The 16,409-nt window shown below is 55.8% G+C and overlaps 1 protein-coding gene across 2 annotated transcripts in view; it reads right to left on the minus strand.

Moving 5' to 3' along the window:
• INPP5A (inositol polyphosphate-5-phosphatase A) overlaps positions 1 to 14,028 on the minus strand; it is a 118,707-nt gene extending 104,679 nt beyond the window's left edge. Inside the window, exon 1 of one of the 2 annotated variants that reach the window (XM_084904567.1) lies at positions 13,682 to 14,028. In XM_084904567.1, coding sequence (XP_084760693.1) covers positions 13,682 to 13,756 — 75 coding nt within the window. In that variant the 5' untranslated portion in view covers positions 13,757 to 14,028. The remainder of the gene's footprint in view (positions 1 to 13,681) is intronic. The other variant, XM_084904568.1, reaches the window with a different exon arrangement.
• Positions 14,029 to 16,409: the final 2,381 nt, after the last annotated feature.

A 16,409-nucleotide genomic window follows, 5' to 3' on the forward strand; every position in this document is an offset into this window, starting at 1 on the left:
GGGCAGCCTTCAGAGGTGGCTCAGTGGAAGCTGTCACAGGGCATTCTTTCCCTGCTCCATTCCTGAGACTAGTCCAGGTGCTTGCTGCTCCTCCTACTGTCAGTGGCAGGAGGTCAGGGAGGAGATAGCCGCTTCAGCGAGCGGAGTCTGTGGCGGGCACCACAGGCCCCGGGCGCTGCTGGCCAGGTCCCTCCAGATTCTTAGAGCTGCCAGCGGTGCTCAGAGACAGCAGAGCGCTCAGAGGAGCATCTGGCTGGAAGCTGGCTACTGCCAGCTTTGCCTTTATTTCAGCAACAAAATCGACAGATCTGCAGTAAGGGGACCTCAGTGGTGCCCAAAGCTTAATCATGCAGGAAAGGGAACCCAAAATCAGGGCCACAAGCACTGTTTCCACCTCAGGGACCGAGGAGAAGAGCAGCCACATCGGCCTGCCCCCGAAATGCAGCCTCCACTGAGAAACAAGTGGGAGAAAGGCTCAGTATCAACCAAAACTAGGAAAAGCAAGGCAAAAGGCAGAGAATGAGGTTCTCTCATCAGCAGTTACAGCAGCAGTGGGCTGTGAATAACGCCTCCTGTCTGACTTCATTTAAATGCAGCCACCACAAAGGCTTGGAAAACAACGGAGAAAAATCAATGAAACAAAAGTTAGTCCTTGGAAAAGATGAACAAAATGACAAACCTTTAGCTAGACTGACTAAAAACAAAAGACTCAACTTACTGAAATTGGGAATAAAAGAGAAAGCATTATTATCGACCTTCTAGAAATTAAAGGAGTACAAGTGAATACTATGAACAATGGTGGCCAACTGGATAACCTAGATGAAAGACAAATCCCAGAAAATACAAACTTTCATTTATTTTTCTTTATATGTGTGTGCGCGTGTGTTTGTATATATACACACATATACATGTATGTATGTTTTGTATACACACATATATACATATACATATACATATACATGTGTATATTGATTTCTGAGAGGAAGGGAGAGGGAAAAAGAGAGAAACATCAATGATGAGAGAGAATCATTGATCGGCTGCCTCCTGCATGCCCCACACTGAAGATCGAGCCCATAATCCGGACATTCCTTATCAAAATAACTATATCACTAATTAGATACAAGATCTGTAAAAGCTGCACAATCTAAAATAAAGATCCTTGAAAACCCAAGGAAAAAGTCTCAAAATGATTCTACAAGTACCCGAGGAAATGCAAACCCAAGGATAACAGATGCATGTTACAGCCTCCTGGGTGGTCCAAAGGACTGGTGACACCAAAAGCTGTCAAGATGTGAACTAGCAGGTGTGAGTATATACGTGTGTGATGGCCACCTATGGACACCGTATGAGGTGTACACATGTACACCACACATATACGTAACCCTATCTGGGCACACTGGCCAGGCACCCAGGGATTGGCCCACGAGAGAGGGCAAGTAGAGGGCTCGGTGCTCAGCACTGTGACAGTAAGAAAGGGGAGGCCTTCTCACTGCCCATCGGTGTCTGTGAAGGCATTTGGCACACTCACTCAGTGGGTGAACTCCAAAGCAGCTAGAATGCCAGGTAAACCTCGCGGTGCTAGGACTGCCAGGCACAGGACAGGAGCAGGGTGTCTGTCCCACAAGCATGCCGCTGATATAGAGGAGAGCCCCGTATTTAGTACCTTCGGTGCAGGGACTTGAGGCCCATCTGTGACAAGGAAGGGCTGGCCGGGGGGTCCCTCTGCTCCATGCTCCGCACTCCGGGACACGGGCAGATGTCGGGGCTCAGGGCGCTGCTTCCCACGGGGAAGGGAGCAGACCCAGCACATGTGCCTGGGCCTGGCAGCCCCACCGGACACCAGGGGCACGTGCAGACCCCAAGTCAACACCACTCAGCTTGGGATCAGGGCTTTCTCCGTGAAAAGCAACACGCGGCTAGCGTCAAGTTAAATTCCAGTAGAGAAGTGGCTGTTTATTCTCTTACAGAATAAAACTATGTCCTTCACCCACAGTACAGGTTCCTGGTGCAGCAGTTGCCACAAGCACTGAAGTCACTCAAGGTCTGACCCCTGGCTGTGCTGAAAACAGTTTGAATGGCCCACAGAATATATACAATGAGTTTTGGGCTTTTTGAGTGACTCTACAGGCTCTTCTCATTATAGAAAACTAAATTTAGCAAGGTTAGGGTCACAGCCATCAATTTTCTCGTAGAAACTGGGATAAATTTTTAACTTTCTCCCCATTTGGAATTTATTCCATTAAACAATAGAAATGGAAAGTACATGTGTTGGTGCTTTCGCATTTGTTGTCCGTGGTTCCTCAGGAGGCAGTCCACAGCGGCCCCCTCCATGAGGGCCACTGCTGTGCGCCTCGCCGGGGGTGGACCCCTCCCCCCAAGGACACCGATGCTCCCGGACTACACTTCCCTGAGTTGCTCTGAGCTCCTCACCCTCCGGCCTAGCCTAAGCCCCCCTTCTTCCCTTTCCGGACTGACTCACTTATCAGTAGCTTTAAAAATACCAATAGAGCACAGGCAGCTCGGCCGGCCCGAGTGCATGCAGGAGGAGCTGACGTCTACACAGAAGGCCCGCCCTGGGGAGGACACAGCGGGGCCAAGGCAGAGGCGCCGGCACTAACCACATCTTCCTAGAAGTGGGGTCATCAGCTGCAGTTCCCAGTGCATGAAAGACACTGGAGCTCGAACCAATCAGACACATGCTGCCTCTCAGCCTGCAGCTTCCTTCACTCACCACCCACGCCAGCCCATACTTCCCACGCAGGCCTGCTCCCTGTTTCAAGCCTCTGCTTCGGCCCCGAAGTAGCCCCAATGGGCACCCCTTCCTTCCTCCCCCAGGACAGCTTCCATGCTCTGAAGCCTTTGCCCCAACCCTGGCCACTTGCCCCAGGAGGCCACCTGTGGTCTCCACACCCAGGGCATTTCTTGCATCCTAAAGTCCATCTCCTGCTGTGCTTGGCAGCTGGGCAACTCAGGGGCCAGAGCCAGGCAAGGCCCCTGTGTCCTAACGGTGGGCTGTGCCTCATCCCTGTAAGACGAGAAGAGAGGAACCCCTGCCTCAGAGGGCGACATGACAACATGCCAGGCTTCTCAACGCTGTGCAGTCAAACCATGGCTCAACCCGCTGGCTCCTGGATCTGCTTAGGCCCGCCACTCCTCTCACCCACAGCAAGCCCTTCTTGAAACATCCCTCCCAAACTCCCAGGATGCCCCTCTCAGGTCCCCTCCTGTCCTCACCTCTCCTGACTTCTCTGTTGCCTCATGCTCCGTGACATCACCTGCTCTCCAGACTTTACCCTACAGACCACTCCTGTCTTAGATTAGGATTGGTGGGGTGGGTGTAGAAAACTGGGGGGAGAGGTGAAGCAGGGAAGGCAGCACACAGGGGCTTTGGGGGCCTCCCCCAAGGGGTGCTCCCAGCACTAGGCCGCTCTGCCCAGCCAATTCAGAGGATGCCCACAGAGGCAGTGTGCCAATGGGAGCATTGCTATGGGGGGGCTCCTCAGGGGTGCCCCCTGCTGCACCTCCAGACCCTGAAATGGGGCCCAACTTCAAGGAAGAGGTCACTAAATAAGAGTGAATGAAAGGCCGCTGGGACCAGCTATTTTTTTTTTAACTTTTTTTTTTTATTTATTTTTTAATCTTCACATGAGGATACTTTTTCCATTGCTTTTCAGAGAGAGTGGAAGGGCAGGAGGAAGGGGGAGGGAGAGAAATAAAAACATTGATGTGAGAGAGACACATCAACCAGGTGCCTCCCACACATGCCCCTGTTGGAGGCAGGGAGTGAACCCACAACCCCGGTATGTGCCATTTTGCCAGTGACCTGGAATCAAACCTGAGATCTTTTGACACTCTAACCACTGAGCAACCGGCCAGGGCTGGGACCAGCTATTAACAATCCCTAAATATTAGCTCTCCTAGATGCCCCGCCACCTACACACCTGCAAACTCAGGCAGCACAGCAGAACCACCCGAAACCTGGAGTCTGAAAATGGGAGGACCCCAGGCTGACCTACATGGAGCCCAAACATCCTGCCCTAAGAACTCCCCCTCTGAGAACATCAAGTGCCCCTGGGCCATGTATGCAAGGACAGAGCCGAGGGTTCAGAAAGTTAGATGAGACTCTACCTGGTGACAGTCCTGGAGTTATCAAACTGGCCACTGGGGTGTTACTTTTGTTTCCTGGTTGGTCAGTGTCCACCGCTCACCCAGATTCTGTTTGCAGCTTTAATAACCACGACCCTCCTGTTCCTGCACACAGCCCAGCCACCCACCTCCCACCTGGACGCCGCACAGTATGTGCTGCCTGGATGCAGGGCGAGGGTAGTGACGGCGGTACAGCGAAAACAGGAAGTTGCAACAGATCTGAAAACTGTAACAGTGAAGGAGAAAAGCAAAGCAAAACATATGTCCCCACAAATTTGTGACTTGGACAGCTGTCATTCTTAACAAAATGAATCCGTCTGAAAGGAAGTTCCGCATCACCCCAAATGACAACGCGGCAAGTGCAGAGGGTGCCCTGCCCTCAGGTGCTGGGTAAACATTTGCTGCCCCGGATAAAGCCAGAGCCCACTGATGCACCCCAATCAATCCTGGGACCCCAAACAGGTACAGGACTCTGAGTGTCCTGGAGGGCAGCTTTGGGCAAACTAGGATGAGTGGGTCTGTCCGTTCCCCAGCTCTTCAGTGCCTGCCTCTCGGGTTCCCAAAGGTTCTGCAGAGGAGGCCTCATTAGAGTTTAGAAAGCACTGACCATTCAACCCAGCTCTCAGTCCACACAAGCAGGCTCACCCACGTGGCTAGAGCTTCCTGACCGGAGTCTACACTCTCCAGTCTTACAGAGCCAACGGTTCCCCAAAAGCCTAAGTAGGCAAGGTAGAGTGCTCGGAGCTGGCGTCCATGCTGGGTTGGGGGCAGCTGTCCCCACAGTTGTCCTCAGGACCTGTCCTCCATCTGCTCTGTGGACCCTGGGACTAATGAGCCGTGTGGCTAATGAAACTGCTGGCCCAAAAGGACCCCGATGCAATCCCCTTCCAGGCGGGCCGCAGGGCCCTGAGCACATGCCCCCACCCAAGGACAGCAAGGCTCAGAGATGAGAGCCGCACGCCCAAGGCCTCCAAGAAGGCCACCTGCCATGGGGCCAGCGGGACGAGTCCCTGCGATGCCTCATCTGATGGGGACAGCAGGAGGCCAGGCTAGCGAGCAGCCTCAGAGCCTGAGCGCCTCGCCTCCAGGCACAGAGAGAAGGTTTTCCCTAAATGCAGAAAGGGGACCGCGGAGCGTTTCCTCCTGTTCTTCTAATAGGGAGTAGCTGGGAGCATCGGACCTGACACCTGCCCCCGTTGTCCTGTGATGGCATTGAGCCCAGGCCGGGAAAGCCACGTGCCATCAGGAAGGTGACAGACCCCCTGCCCTGCAGGGCTGAACCTCTCATCCATGCGACTTCAGGAACACGGCTGCCAATTCACAGAAATTCTCACCCAATGACCAGGTGGGTGCACCACGGAACAACTCCCCCCTCCCCCCCTCAACCCCCAGGAAGCAGGACTATCAGAGATGCTCGGGAGGCAGTGAGAGAGGGTGGGGACAGCCCTCTGAATGGTTCATCACACCCAGAGGCTGGGAGCAGAGAGTTCACCTGTGCGAGGTGCTCTCTGCCCCAATCTGGGTGGGTGTCCACCTGGCCAATGGGCAGTGGAAGGGGAGGCTATGGACAGCATGCCCCTTCCAGGGAGCCCTGCCTGCCACTGCTTGCTCCTAAGGATTAATACTATCAGAGGAATCCAGCCTCTCCAACTGCCTGGAGGATCGACTGCCCAGCCCCCCATGCTCTGACAGGGGCGGTGGTGGGCCCGAGGGCAGCAGGGTCCAGGAACCCAGCGGCCTCGCAGCTCTTTTGATTCCCCATAGCTGTGTCTGCTCTGCCCCTACAACCATCTACACAGAACCCCGAATCCCGCCCCTGCCATTGCCCAGTGCAGGTCAGAGGCCAGCACACCTGAGTGGAATGTCATGTGATGAGATCTATATCAACAGGGAAGACGGAACGGACCGAAACACAAACCTGGAACCAATTCAGGGTGCGGCAGGGAAGTGCTGCACAGAGCTGGTGGCAGGAGGGCAAAGGGGCTCCTGGGGAAAGGAGGAGCACGTCCTGTCCGGGCCACAGAGGACCATCCAGCATCGCCGCAGGTGCCGGTGGGCACACAAGGCCGTCCCTTTGGCACAATCAGGGACAGCTGATGGATCAGCCAGGCAGCCCGAGCACTGCTCAGCCCTGGACACAGGAGGCCCTTGCCAGGAAGGAGAGGACAGAGACCTGCCGAGGAAGCACCCAGGGACACCTGACAACACCAATGCCACACACCTGTCAGAGCCTCCGTTCCCTCCTGTACCTGCTGCAGCCGCCGTGCTGGGTTTCCTTCCTACCTTCCCGACATACATATGGGCGGAAAGAAGTCACATGCCCACAGTTACATGTGATGAAAGGCAGAGACATCCACACTTCCCTGTGTCACTGCATGTCCTCACTGACACTGGAGTGTGGCCTCCCACAGGGCCTTAGGGTGGATTTCCCCTCCCCAAGCTGTGTCTTCTGCTTTTAAATCCCCTTCGGTTCCCAGAGAAACTACTGGCCATTCAGAGGCCCTGAGAGGAAGGGCAGGAAGGAGGCTAGTCTGAGCCCACACCAGTGAACCTGGAAACCAAAGCCAGGGCTGGACCTCCAAGACCCAGGCCCAGGCACCAGTTCCCATGCTCCCAGGCCAGAGCGAGAGGAGCCAGGAAGGCCCGGTGGGCCAGCTGCAGATGGAAGAAGGGGCAGGTTAGGCATAGGCTTCTTGGTGCCAGGGCAGGGCAGGGCGAGCCACCCAACCACAGGGCATTCTGCTGACAGGGGAGAGCACCGCAGGTTACAGCTGGCGTGGCATCCCCAAGCCCTCATTGGGACCTTGATGGCCCAAGAAGGCAAGCCCAAAGTCACAATGGCTCACCAGTAAGAGGCTGACCCCAAGGCCCTGCTCCTGGAGAGAAGGGGAACTTATTCACTGAAGGGAAAGCCAGAACCGGAGGCAGCGTTTCCCTCCAGCGTGGGAGGCACCGGTGTGCTTCCCTGACAGCCAGGCCACCTCGTCAGCCACGAAACTCCATGTCTGTGCAGCACCCAGACCTGTCACTCACTCCCAACCTGCTCCAGATCCTCTCAATCCTGACCGACATCTGGGGACCTGAGCCACTTCCCACATCACCCCTGGTCACATGCACACCCCACATGAAGTGAGGTCAGGATGGGACAGTGCCGCTCCACCCTGCCTGGTCTGCTCGCCTCCTCCCTGTGATGGACGGAGCCGTGGGCCCCTCCCATGCCTCCCCTCCCAGTGGACACTCTGCCTCAGTGCCAGCTCCACCTCCCAAACCAAATGTTAAACTTTATAAAGCAGCGCAGGTGGGTGACCGAGATGCTGCTCAGACCTTCCGCTGCCTTTCTGACTGATCACCAGGCCCTGTGCTGACCCCGCTACTGGAACCCATCCTGGATCAAACCCACCTCCCAACAGGGGACCCTGCCACCAGCCCACCCTGCAGACACTGAGGCAGTCAACATTTAAAAATCCATCACTGTGGGAAGAGATCAACCAAAGAACTCGTATGCATATATGCATAACCCATGGACACAGACAGTGGGGTGGGGAAGGCCTGGGGCAGGGGGCAAGGGCAGGCTACAGGGATCAATGGGGGAGAGGGGACATATGCAATACTTTCAACAACAAAGTGTTTTTTAAAGCCATCACCCTGTAGCCCCTTGTGGCACCTCCCCGCAGGCAGCACTGACCCCCATCATCTCCCTTTCCAGTCATTGGGCTCTAAAGGGGCAATCTGCTGGAGGCAGACCTGTTCCGACTTTTGTACTTCTGAGTGACCCTAGAACAGGCCTCTCTCCCCGAAACCCGGCCATCGCCCACCAGAGACAGACCCCAGGGCTGCGTGGCCCCTCCTGCCCAGCTCCAGGAAGCACATGCAGGCCCCATGCTGATGGTGTGTGCCATGGGGGCATGCAAGCCCCAAACTCAAGTGGAGAGACCTTTCTCAGGAGGCCCTGCCAGATCCCAGGCTGAGAGGCAGCAGACGTGTCCTGTCCTCCAGGGCTGTCCAGCAGGCCGTCCTGCAGTGCTCACTTCACTGGATCCAAACAAGAAAAATATTTAATACTTTACATCGAAGAAGTGGCTCCCCCACCCAGTGATCTAAACCCTCCCTCAGCAACTGGAGAGCCGATAAAAACAGGAAACCCCACAGATGACAGTGTGAGCTCTCGGAGGCTGGCCGACAGCTCATAGCTCCGCCTGTGAGATCCAGGACGTCGGGCAGGAGGACCAGGAGGCGAGTGTGGCTGAATACAGACCTTCGCCATGTTGACTTCCAATGAGAACCACATCTAAGGCAGGCATGGCACAGTGCTGTGGAGGGTGAGGTGTGCAGCAGAGAAAACTGTACCAAACATGGGGTCACTGTATATCTGATCCTACCACTGTGGGGATGGGCAGGGCCCCATCTACAGTCCCAGTACTTTCTTGGACAAACAGAAAGTACACTCAGGTCTCGGGTCACAGGCAGTAATACCAGACCATACCCATGGGACCAGGGGCCCGGGAGAGCAGGGAGGGAGACTGTGAGGAGCCGGCCCATCAGCCCCCGCCTGCCCGGCACACCAGAGCCTGCTTTGGGCTGCGTGGACAAGGACTGCTGCTTTCCCTATCTCTTGGAAGACTAGGCACTGGCCTGTGCACTGGGCTTCCCCAGGCGACAGCACCGTGTGCTGGGCTCAGGGTCTGCGTCCTCTCCCTACCTCCTGGGCGTCCACATGGAGAGGCCTGAGCCTAGCTGAGCTCCCAGGAGGTGAATATGGCTGGGAAAAGGTGGCAATGCTGGAGGTGGGGGTGAGAACAAGAGCCAAATGATGGGTGTCCAAGCAGCCAGGAAGGAGTCGTTGAAGAGACAAAATGAGGAGTGCTGGCAGGATGTGGGACAGGGCAGGTGTGCTGCACAGTGGGGCGGGCCCTGGAAACAGCGGGCAGCTCCTCCACAGCCTCTACAAGGAGTCACCAAGCGGCCGCAGCGCCCCTCCAGGCACATGCCCAGGAGAAAGAAAACGCACGTCCCTGCGAAAACCTGGGCATGAATGCTCATGGCAGCACTACTGCTGATGGCCAAGGCAGAGCAGGCCAGGCACCCATCTGGATGGGAGATCAGACTGGTGTGCCCAAGAGGAGATGAGCGCTCATTGAGAGCCAGGAATGTGGCTCTCACATACGCCAGCACCGAGAACACACTGGTGAAAGAAATCAGATGCAAAAGGCCACATGAGTGACTCCATGTGGGAAATGTCCTAGAGATGGACAGGAGATGGTGGTTGCCAGGGGCTGGGGTTCGGAGAGATGGAGAGAATGAGGAGGTGGACAGCTAAGGCTACTGAGTTTCTTTTTCTGGTACAAGAAATGTCCTAAAATTGGCTGGTGAGAGGTGCACAACTCTGTGGATACAGGAAACCACTGGCCGAACACGGACATGCTGGAGTGTATGGCGTGTGACGGCCATCTCAGTGAAGCCATCACCAAACAGAAGTCCTTGAAGAAGCAGGGACCCAGACGTCAGAGGCCCTCTGGCACACGTCCCAGTGCACCCCACCAAGCCTGCTGTGCTGGGCAGAGCTGGGAGAAGGCTGAGGACAGCGAGCGGTGGAAGTGAGAAAGCCCCACAGCAGCAGGAGAGCTGTGGCATTCGGGGAGTTTTCGGGGTGGGGCTACAACTAGGGCAAGAAGGACAATACTGATGGTGGAGGGAAGAGGGGAACCGTGCCCCGGTGCTGCCCACCCTGCTCAGCCCAGGGAGCAGCTCACAGACACCTGCTGCCTGCAAGGCCCTGAGAGGCCTGCGCCTCCTTAGCGATCCTCAGCAGAGCCCAGTTGCACAACCAGTCTGCAAGCCCTGGGTAGAGGGCTGTGCAGGGGTTGACCAAGCAAAAAGGGAAATCAGCTCAAAGCTGACATTTAGCACTGAGTAAGTAGCAGGACAAAGTCCTTACAGGCAGACACCCGAAAGCAGGCTGTGCTCTCAAAATTCTGCCTGGCTAGGTCTCCTTCCCAAGAAACAGCCTTACCATGTAAGGGTGGGACAGCTCCGAAACCTCGGCTGTGAAACTTCCCCTCTCGGTTCACTCCTAGCCAACATGTAAAGAGCCTGAAGCTAGAAACCTCACTTGTCAAAATCCAACCACCCCAAGGAAAACAATTCGGTACGTGGCCCTGCCACCACCTTCCAGCCAAGCGGGGGTCCCCCTGTGGTTACAGAACAGCCACGGGGCTCTCTGTGAGCCTGGAAAAGACCCAGGCACCCCCAGCCATGTCTAGAACCCCAGGCAGGGAGTTGGCCACGCAGGTTTGGGAAGGGCCACAGCTAGGGCAGAGGTCACCGGAAGGAAGGCCCGGGAGATCTGATGAGTGGTTAACTGGTCACGGCTGTGTTCGTAATAATACAATGCAGTGACTTCCCGTTCCCCTCCCACCCTCTCCTGAGTGAACCGTGGCTTTCCAGGGGGTGTCTGAGGTGCAATGACGTCCTCACAGCTAATGCAACTTTTTCAGCTTCAGCTTTCCTGTTCCTACCTATTGATATATGGTAAATACTGGTAGTTGTAACCTGCATAACTAATAACTCTCTGGGGTTCTCCATAATTTTTAAGAAAGCAAGAGGCAAACATTTGAGAACCAGTGTATTGTAGTTATTTACCACGCCTTCGTCTGTCACCGCAGGGTGAGGAGCAACCTGAGGGCCCTCTGGGGATATAACAGAGCCAGGAGTGCTGACGAGATGAGAGTAGGGTGTTAGGGGAAAGACATGGTTAAAGTCTACATAGGGAAGATGATAAAACCCCAAAAGCAAAAACACATCACTGGCACTGTGTACAAAAGGAAAACTGTCCTTCACAGCAGGGCACGTGTGTTTCTAACTCAGACACCTTCCTCCTCGATCCATTACCCTCCGGGAAGAGGCAATGGTCTGGCCACCACCTGGAGCTGGGTTTCCCAGATGCCGAAACAATCCAGAAAGAATCCCTCCCAGGCCTCAGCACTGTCTAGAGTAGGGGTGTCGAACTCAATCAGAGAAGGGGCCAAAATCTAAAATCCAGCCTAAATCGCGGGCCGAATGGTTTACTGAACAGTCATAAACTGACAATGTCATAAACTGACAGCGAAGTGCAGTGATGACAGCGCGGTGCGGGCCACATTGCAAGGCCTGGCGGGCTGGATTTGGCCCGCGGGCCTTGTGTTTGACACATGTGGTCTAGAGCAGTGGTTCTCGGCCTTCCTAATGCCGCAACCCTTTAATACAGTTCCTCCTGTGGTGGTGACCCCCAACCATAAAATTATTTCCATTGCTACTCTATAACTGTAATTTTGCTCCTGTTAATGAATCGTAATGTAAATATCTGTGTTTTCCAATTATCATAGGGAACCCTGCTAGCGGTTTTAAACCTGTGAGTCACAGGTTGAGAACTGCTGCTGTAGAGCCTAAGACCACTGGTCTAGAGTGTGCAGGTCAGTATGGGCACGTATCATGCAAAGACAGTGTCACCAAGCAGATCTGAAACCTACTACATAAACTAAGGAATCACAACCTCCTTCAAGAATTGGCCTCTTTCATGTCCCGGCACCTCTCTCACAAGCACCACATGGCACATGGGGGAGACTATTTAATGTCCACCCTGCTGCCACTGACGGGATGATCCCTCCCTCGGGCTGCTCCACACAGTAAGAAGCCTGTGTTACAGCCTGGCTGGTGTTGCTCAGTGGTCAACCTGTGAACTGGGAGGTCACAGTTCGGTTCCTGGGCATGCCTGGGTTGCTGGCTTGGTCCCCGGTGTGGGGCCTGCGGGAGGCAGCTGATCAGTGATTATCTCTCATCCTTGATGTTTCCATCTCCCTCTCCCTCTCCCTTCCTTTCTGAATCAATAAAAGTATATTTAAATTGAAAAAGAAACCTGTATTACAGATACTTCTTTACTAGCCCTTCACTTCAAAGACTCCTTGCAGAATTAACCTATGCACTGTTTCCAAAAACAAATGTTCCTTCCCGATGTAAACATAATGCAAAACGCTATAGCGTTTTAAGAAAATGAAAATTCAAAGACAACATGTTGCTAAAACATAAGTAAATTAAGTTGCCTATTTTAATGTCAACGGAGAGAAGTGTGTGTATACAGTTGAAACACAACAAAAATGCTCGAAGTCAGAATCAAAGATTACAGGGAAGAATGTCTGCGCAGCAAAATTCTTCTCTCCCCGAGACCGAAATGCCCCACCACGCTTAATGTTCCTGACATTTCTGAGGCTTTGAAGCCAGAGCTAACGGATCTGAATCATCTGAGCAAAAACCATGTTACAGTGGCATGTTACTGGAAAGCCGAGAATAGAATGCTAAATATACAGACACACACCCATACCGGGCACTTTTGAAGAAATTTATCAAACGCGACACTAGATAAAGTTGGCTGTGACAAAGTCAGAGGGAGAGCAGTCCGTCTCCAGCAGGGAAGTATAACGCTTGGGCTCCTGGAAGTTAAAATGAGAAATGCACAGAAATAGCGCCTGCCTTTTATTAATGAAATCAAACCCACCCAGAACATGGCTTAGCTCCCTGCAACACCTCTCCCACGGTCACCGGCGGGGAAAGGACAAGAGTCTTAAGTCACACTGGTGTCGGGGTCCACACCGCCTACTGCTCACCTAGGGAGGGGCGGGGAGGACGCCACAGGCCCATGGGTGCCATCCCCTCTTTTCTTAAACAACCTCGCCCCTTCGGAGCCGCATTCTGCTTTATTTGGGTTGGCAGTTTAAGTACCAACAGCTGAGACACCGAACTAGGTCAGCCCCGGCCTGCCTCCGAGCTCCCGGCCTCCGCCTCGCTCCCCCATCCCAGGGGCGGCAGGGGCCTGGGAGGGAGGCCCCCGGAAGGTGAAGGCCCTGTGCAGGCAGCATCCCTTTCTAGCCACCAGGAGCTTCTCAGAATCCTCCTTAAAGCAGCAGCACAGTGGGCCAGGGCTCTCACCAGCAGCCCCTTGTCTGGGAACTAGAGAGACACTAAGTTGCGGGGTGAGAGGAGGTGCGGGCACCCGGGGGCTGTCCGTGACAGACAGGGAGACAGGCAGGCTGGCCAGGGGCCAGGGCCACGGAGGGTCAGCCGCCAGAGGCCACAAGTCAGGGGCTGCGGTTTGTGGATCAGAGTTCAGAGTTAAGGTTTTGGGGTCAATATTCTGGGACCGGGGGTTTGCGCCAGGTTAGGAGTTTGAGGTTCCTGGGTCAGGGTTTGGGGCCCTTGGGCAAGGATGAAGACTGGGGTTCAGGGACCTGGGTTCAGGGGTTGGGGCTCAGCCTGTGGAGTTTGGAGGCTGGGTCTGCGGGACTAGGAGTCCAGGGTTCCGGGCAGAGCTCAGGGCACTTGGGGTCTGGGGTTGAGGATGGCAGGATGGGACCGGCAGGGTTCAGGGCTCAAGTCCCAGGGCTCAGTATCCGGGTCCGGATCCCAGGGTCCCAGGGCCAGGGTTCTGGGTCTAGATCCCAAGACTCAGATCCGGGTCCCGGGGTCCCGGGCTCAGGGCCGGGTCCAGCGCCGCCAAAGCACTTACGTCGTCGAAGAGCGAGCCCACGTTGGCCGTGACCAGCAGCACCGCGGTGCCCGGGGCGGCCGCCTTCCCCGCCATCGTGGCCTGGCCGGCCGGCCGGTGTCCACGGAGCGCGCGTCAGCTGCGCCGGGGGGCGGCCCCGGGGCGCATCGCGGGCTCGGCGGGTCGGGCCGGGCCTGGCCGGGGTCCGGCTGCGCGCACGCTCGCTCCGGCTGCTCCGCGGCCCGCGCCCGTCGCTCTCCGCCGGCGCCTCACCGCGGCCCGCGCGCAGCCATTAGGAGCGCCGCCGCCAGAGTCCCGCAGAGCCGCCGCCGCCGAGCACTGAGGCGAGGCCCGCTCCGGCGGGGGCGGGGCGTGCAGGGGCGGGGCGTGCGCAGGGGGCAGGGCCTAGGGAGGGGCGGGGCCTTGGGGCGGGGCGTTGCGAAGGCCTGCGCGGGCGGGGCGGGGTCTTGCGGGGGCGGGGCCTACGAGGGGCGCCCCAGCGTCGGCCTGGGCTGCATAGGCCAGTGCTCCTGTCAGTCAGCGGCCGCCCAACCCACCCAGGCTCCTGGCCCGCGCCTGGGCTGCGCGCTGACTCCGCCCTCCGCCCTGCTCTGACGTCACGACCCGGCTTAGCGGGTGCTCCTTAAAGGGGCCGCGCGCGGTTCCCCAGCTCGGATGAGCCTCAGGCCCTGCCCTGTGTCCCACAGGTTACTGGTGTGCAGTGTCTGCCCAGCTCTACGCGTCCTGGGAGCCGGAGCACGTGGCTTCGCATCTGCTTGTCAGGCCCTCAGAAGTGGAAGAACAAGAGGCCATGCGGGGGCGGGAGGGGGGGTAAAGGGGGTAAGGAGTGTGTGTGTGTGGGGGGGTAAAGGCCTGGCCTGGGTGGGCAGAAGGTGCAGCTGGAGGACCCAGGTGATGCTAGGAGGCCAGCAGAGGCTGGGTGAGGCCCTATGTACCCTTCTGGTGAGGTGGGCGAGTCCCAGTGCTGGGGCACAGCCCCTGGAAAGGAGTGGGCCCCACATTTGTAAAGCTAAATGTCCTGACAGCTACACTTACAAAGTGTAACAAGTAACTGCTGCCAAAAGTAACGTTCATGATACACTTTATTCTACCCATCGATATCAATTCATTTGTAATCAATACTTAAACATCTCCAGCCCGCTTTCCAAATCGAGTTGCTGAATCCTTATGAGACACTAACATTCATCTCAGTTCCCACAGGGCTCATTCCAGTGCTCACAGCCATGTGTGCCAGCTGCCCAGCTGGACAGCGTGGTTTCCAGAGTTATGTGGGCACAGTGTAGGGATGGAGAGTGTCACGGAGAAGAAGCAGAGCCCCTGGCACTGGGCTCCAGCAATTCCGCGTCCAAGTAAATGGCAGTGCCCAATGGCATCAGGAGATGTGAGTGCTGTTCTATTAAAGCAGGCAGACAGACATCTCCTTCCAAAGCTGGGGACCCCGCTGGGCAGGCTCTGTGGGGCCCCCTTCCCTCACTGGGGAAGTCACCACCTCTCCTTGTCACTGCACCTGAGGACCCTGCTTACAGCGTTTAGCACTCAGCCTAAATGCTAAAACTCATTTGACTTAGAAACCAACGTCTAATTAATTTCAGTGAATGTGGGCTTCAGATTGAATAGTGTCCCCCCCCCAAATTCATAGGTTAGATTGAAGCTCCAACTCCCTGGGTGGCTATTCATGACAATGGGGCCTATAAGGAGGCAATTAAGGTTAAATAGGATCGTAAGGATGAGGCCCTTTTCCAATAGCATTAGTGTCCTTATGAGAGACCCCAGAGCACTCACTGGCCCCCCACCCCTCCCCACCCCCCGAACAGAAGACAAAGGAGAGGCCATGTGAACACACAGTAAGAAGCATGGTCTGCAAGCCAGGAAGAGCGAGCCCTCGCCTGAAACCAAACTCTGTGGGAACTTGACCTTTGACTTCTGGCCTCCAGAACATTGAGAGACACATTTCTGTTGTTTAGGCTGCCCAGTCTGTGCTGTTATGGCTGCTGTAGCCGACTGATACTTGTTTGACTTTCTTACAAAGTCAGCGCATGCCAAGGATACCCTGAGTAGAAACCAAATGTAGGGGCTCCGAGAATTCCTGGAATCTGTTTCCTAAGTAGTAGCATTGCCACCTCCCCTCCCCTGGGGCTGTTTTCTCCCTCACACCCTAGCATTTCCTGGCCAGGTACATGCACACCTGCACACGCATGTCTGCACATGCACTGACTCCATTACTCAGAGACTGCGCCTAAATAGCCTCATGTCTTCCTGCTGAGTCGGCAGGCCCACCAGCGTCTGACAGCTACTCTGCCCCTCCTCTGTCCTGCCATCGCCTCCCGGTCCTGTCCTCAGCTCACACACATGCTCAGTGTCTCGGATCCTATAAAATCCTCCTTCGCCCTACACCCATCTCTTCACTCCCTTGGTTGTAAACTTTCTCCTAAGAGTCAACCCGTCTTTGCCCAGCAGGCCACACCTCCAGGCTCTCAAACCCACACCCCACTGAGGCCTTCCAAACAGCTATCACTGGCCCTTGATTCAGCCCCCATTCCCACACCCAGTCTCCCCTGACTTTCAATATGGCTGGCACACCTGACTCCCTGCAGGAAATGGGGTCTGCCCTGGGGAGCACGACACTTGCCCCCTTGGCCTTCCCCCTCACGGCCCACCCCACCAGTCTCTTTTTCTGGCTCCTGCTGGCGCCTCACCCCACGTCCTGGGTTCCTAGGTGATCCTGGTT

This window comes from Pipistrellus hanaki, assembly GCF_964339955.1.
Source record: "Pipistrellus hanaki genome assembly, chromosome: 14".
In the NCBI taxonomy this organism is placed as follows: domain Eukaryota; kingdom Metazoa; phylum Chordata; class Mammalia; order Chiroptera; family Vespertilionidae; genus Pipistrellus; species Pipistrellus hanaki.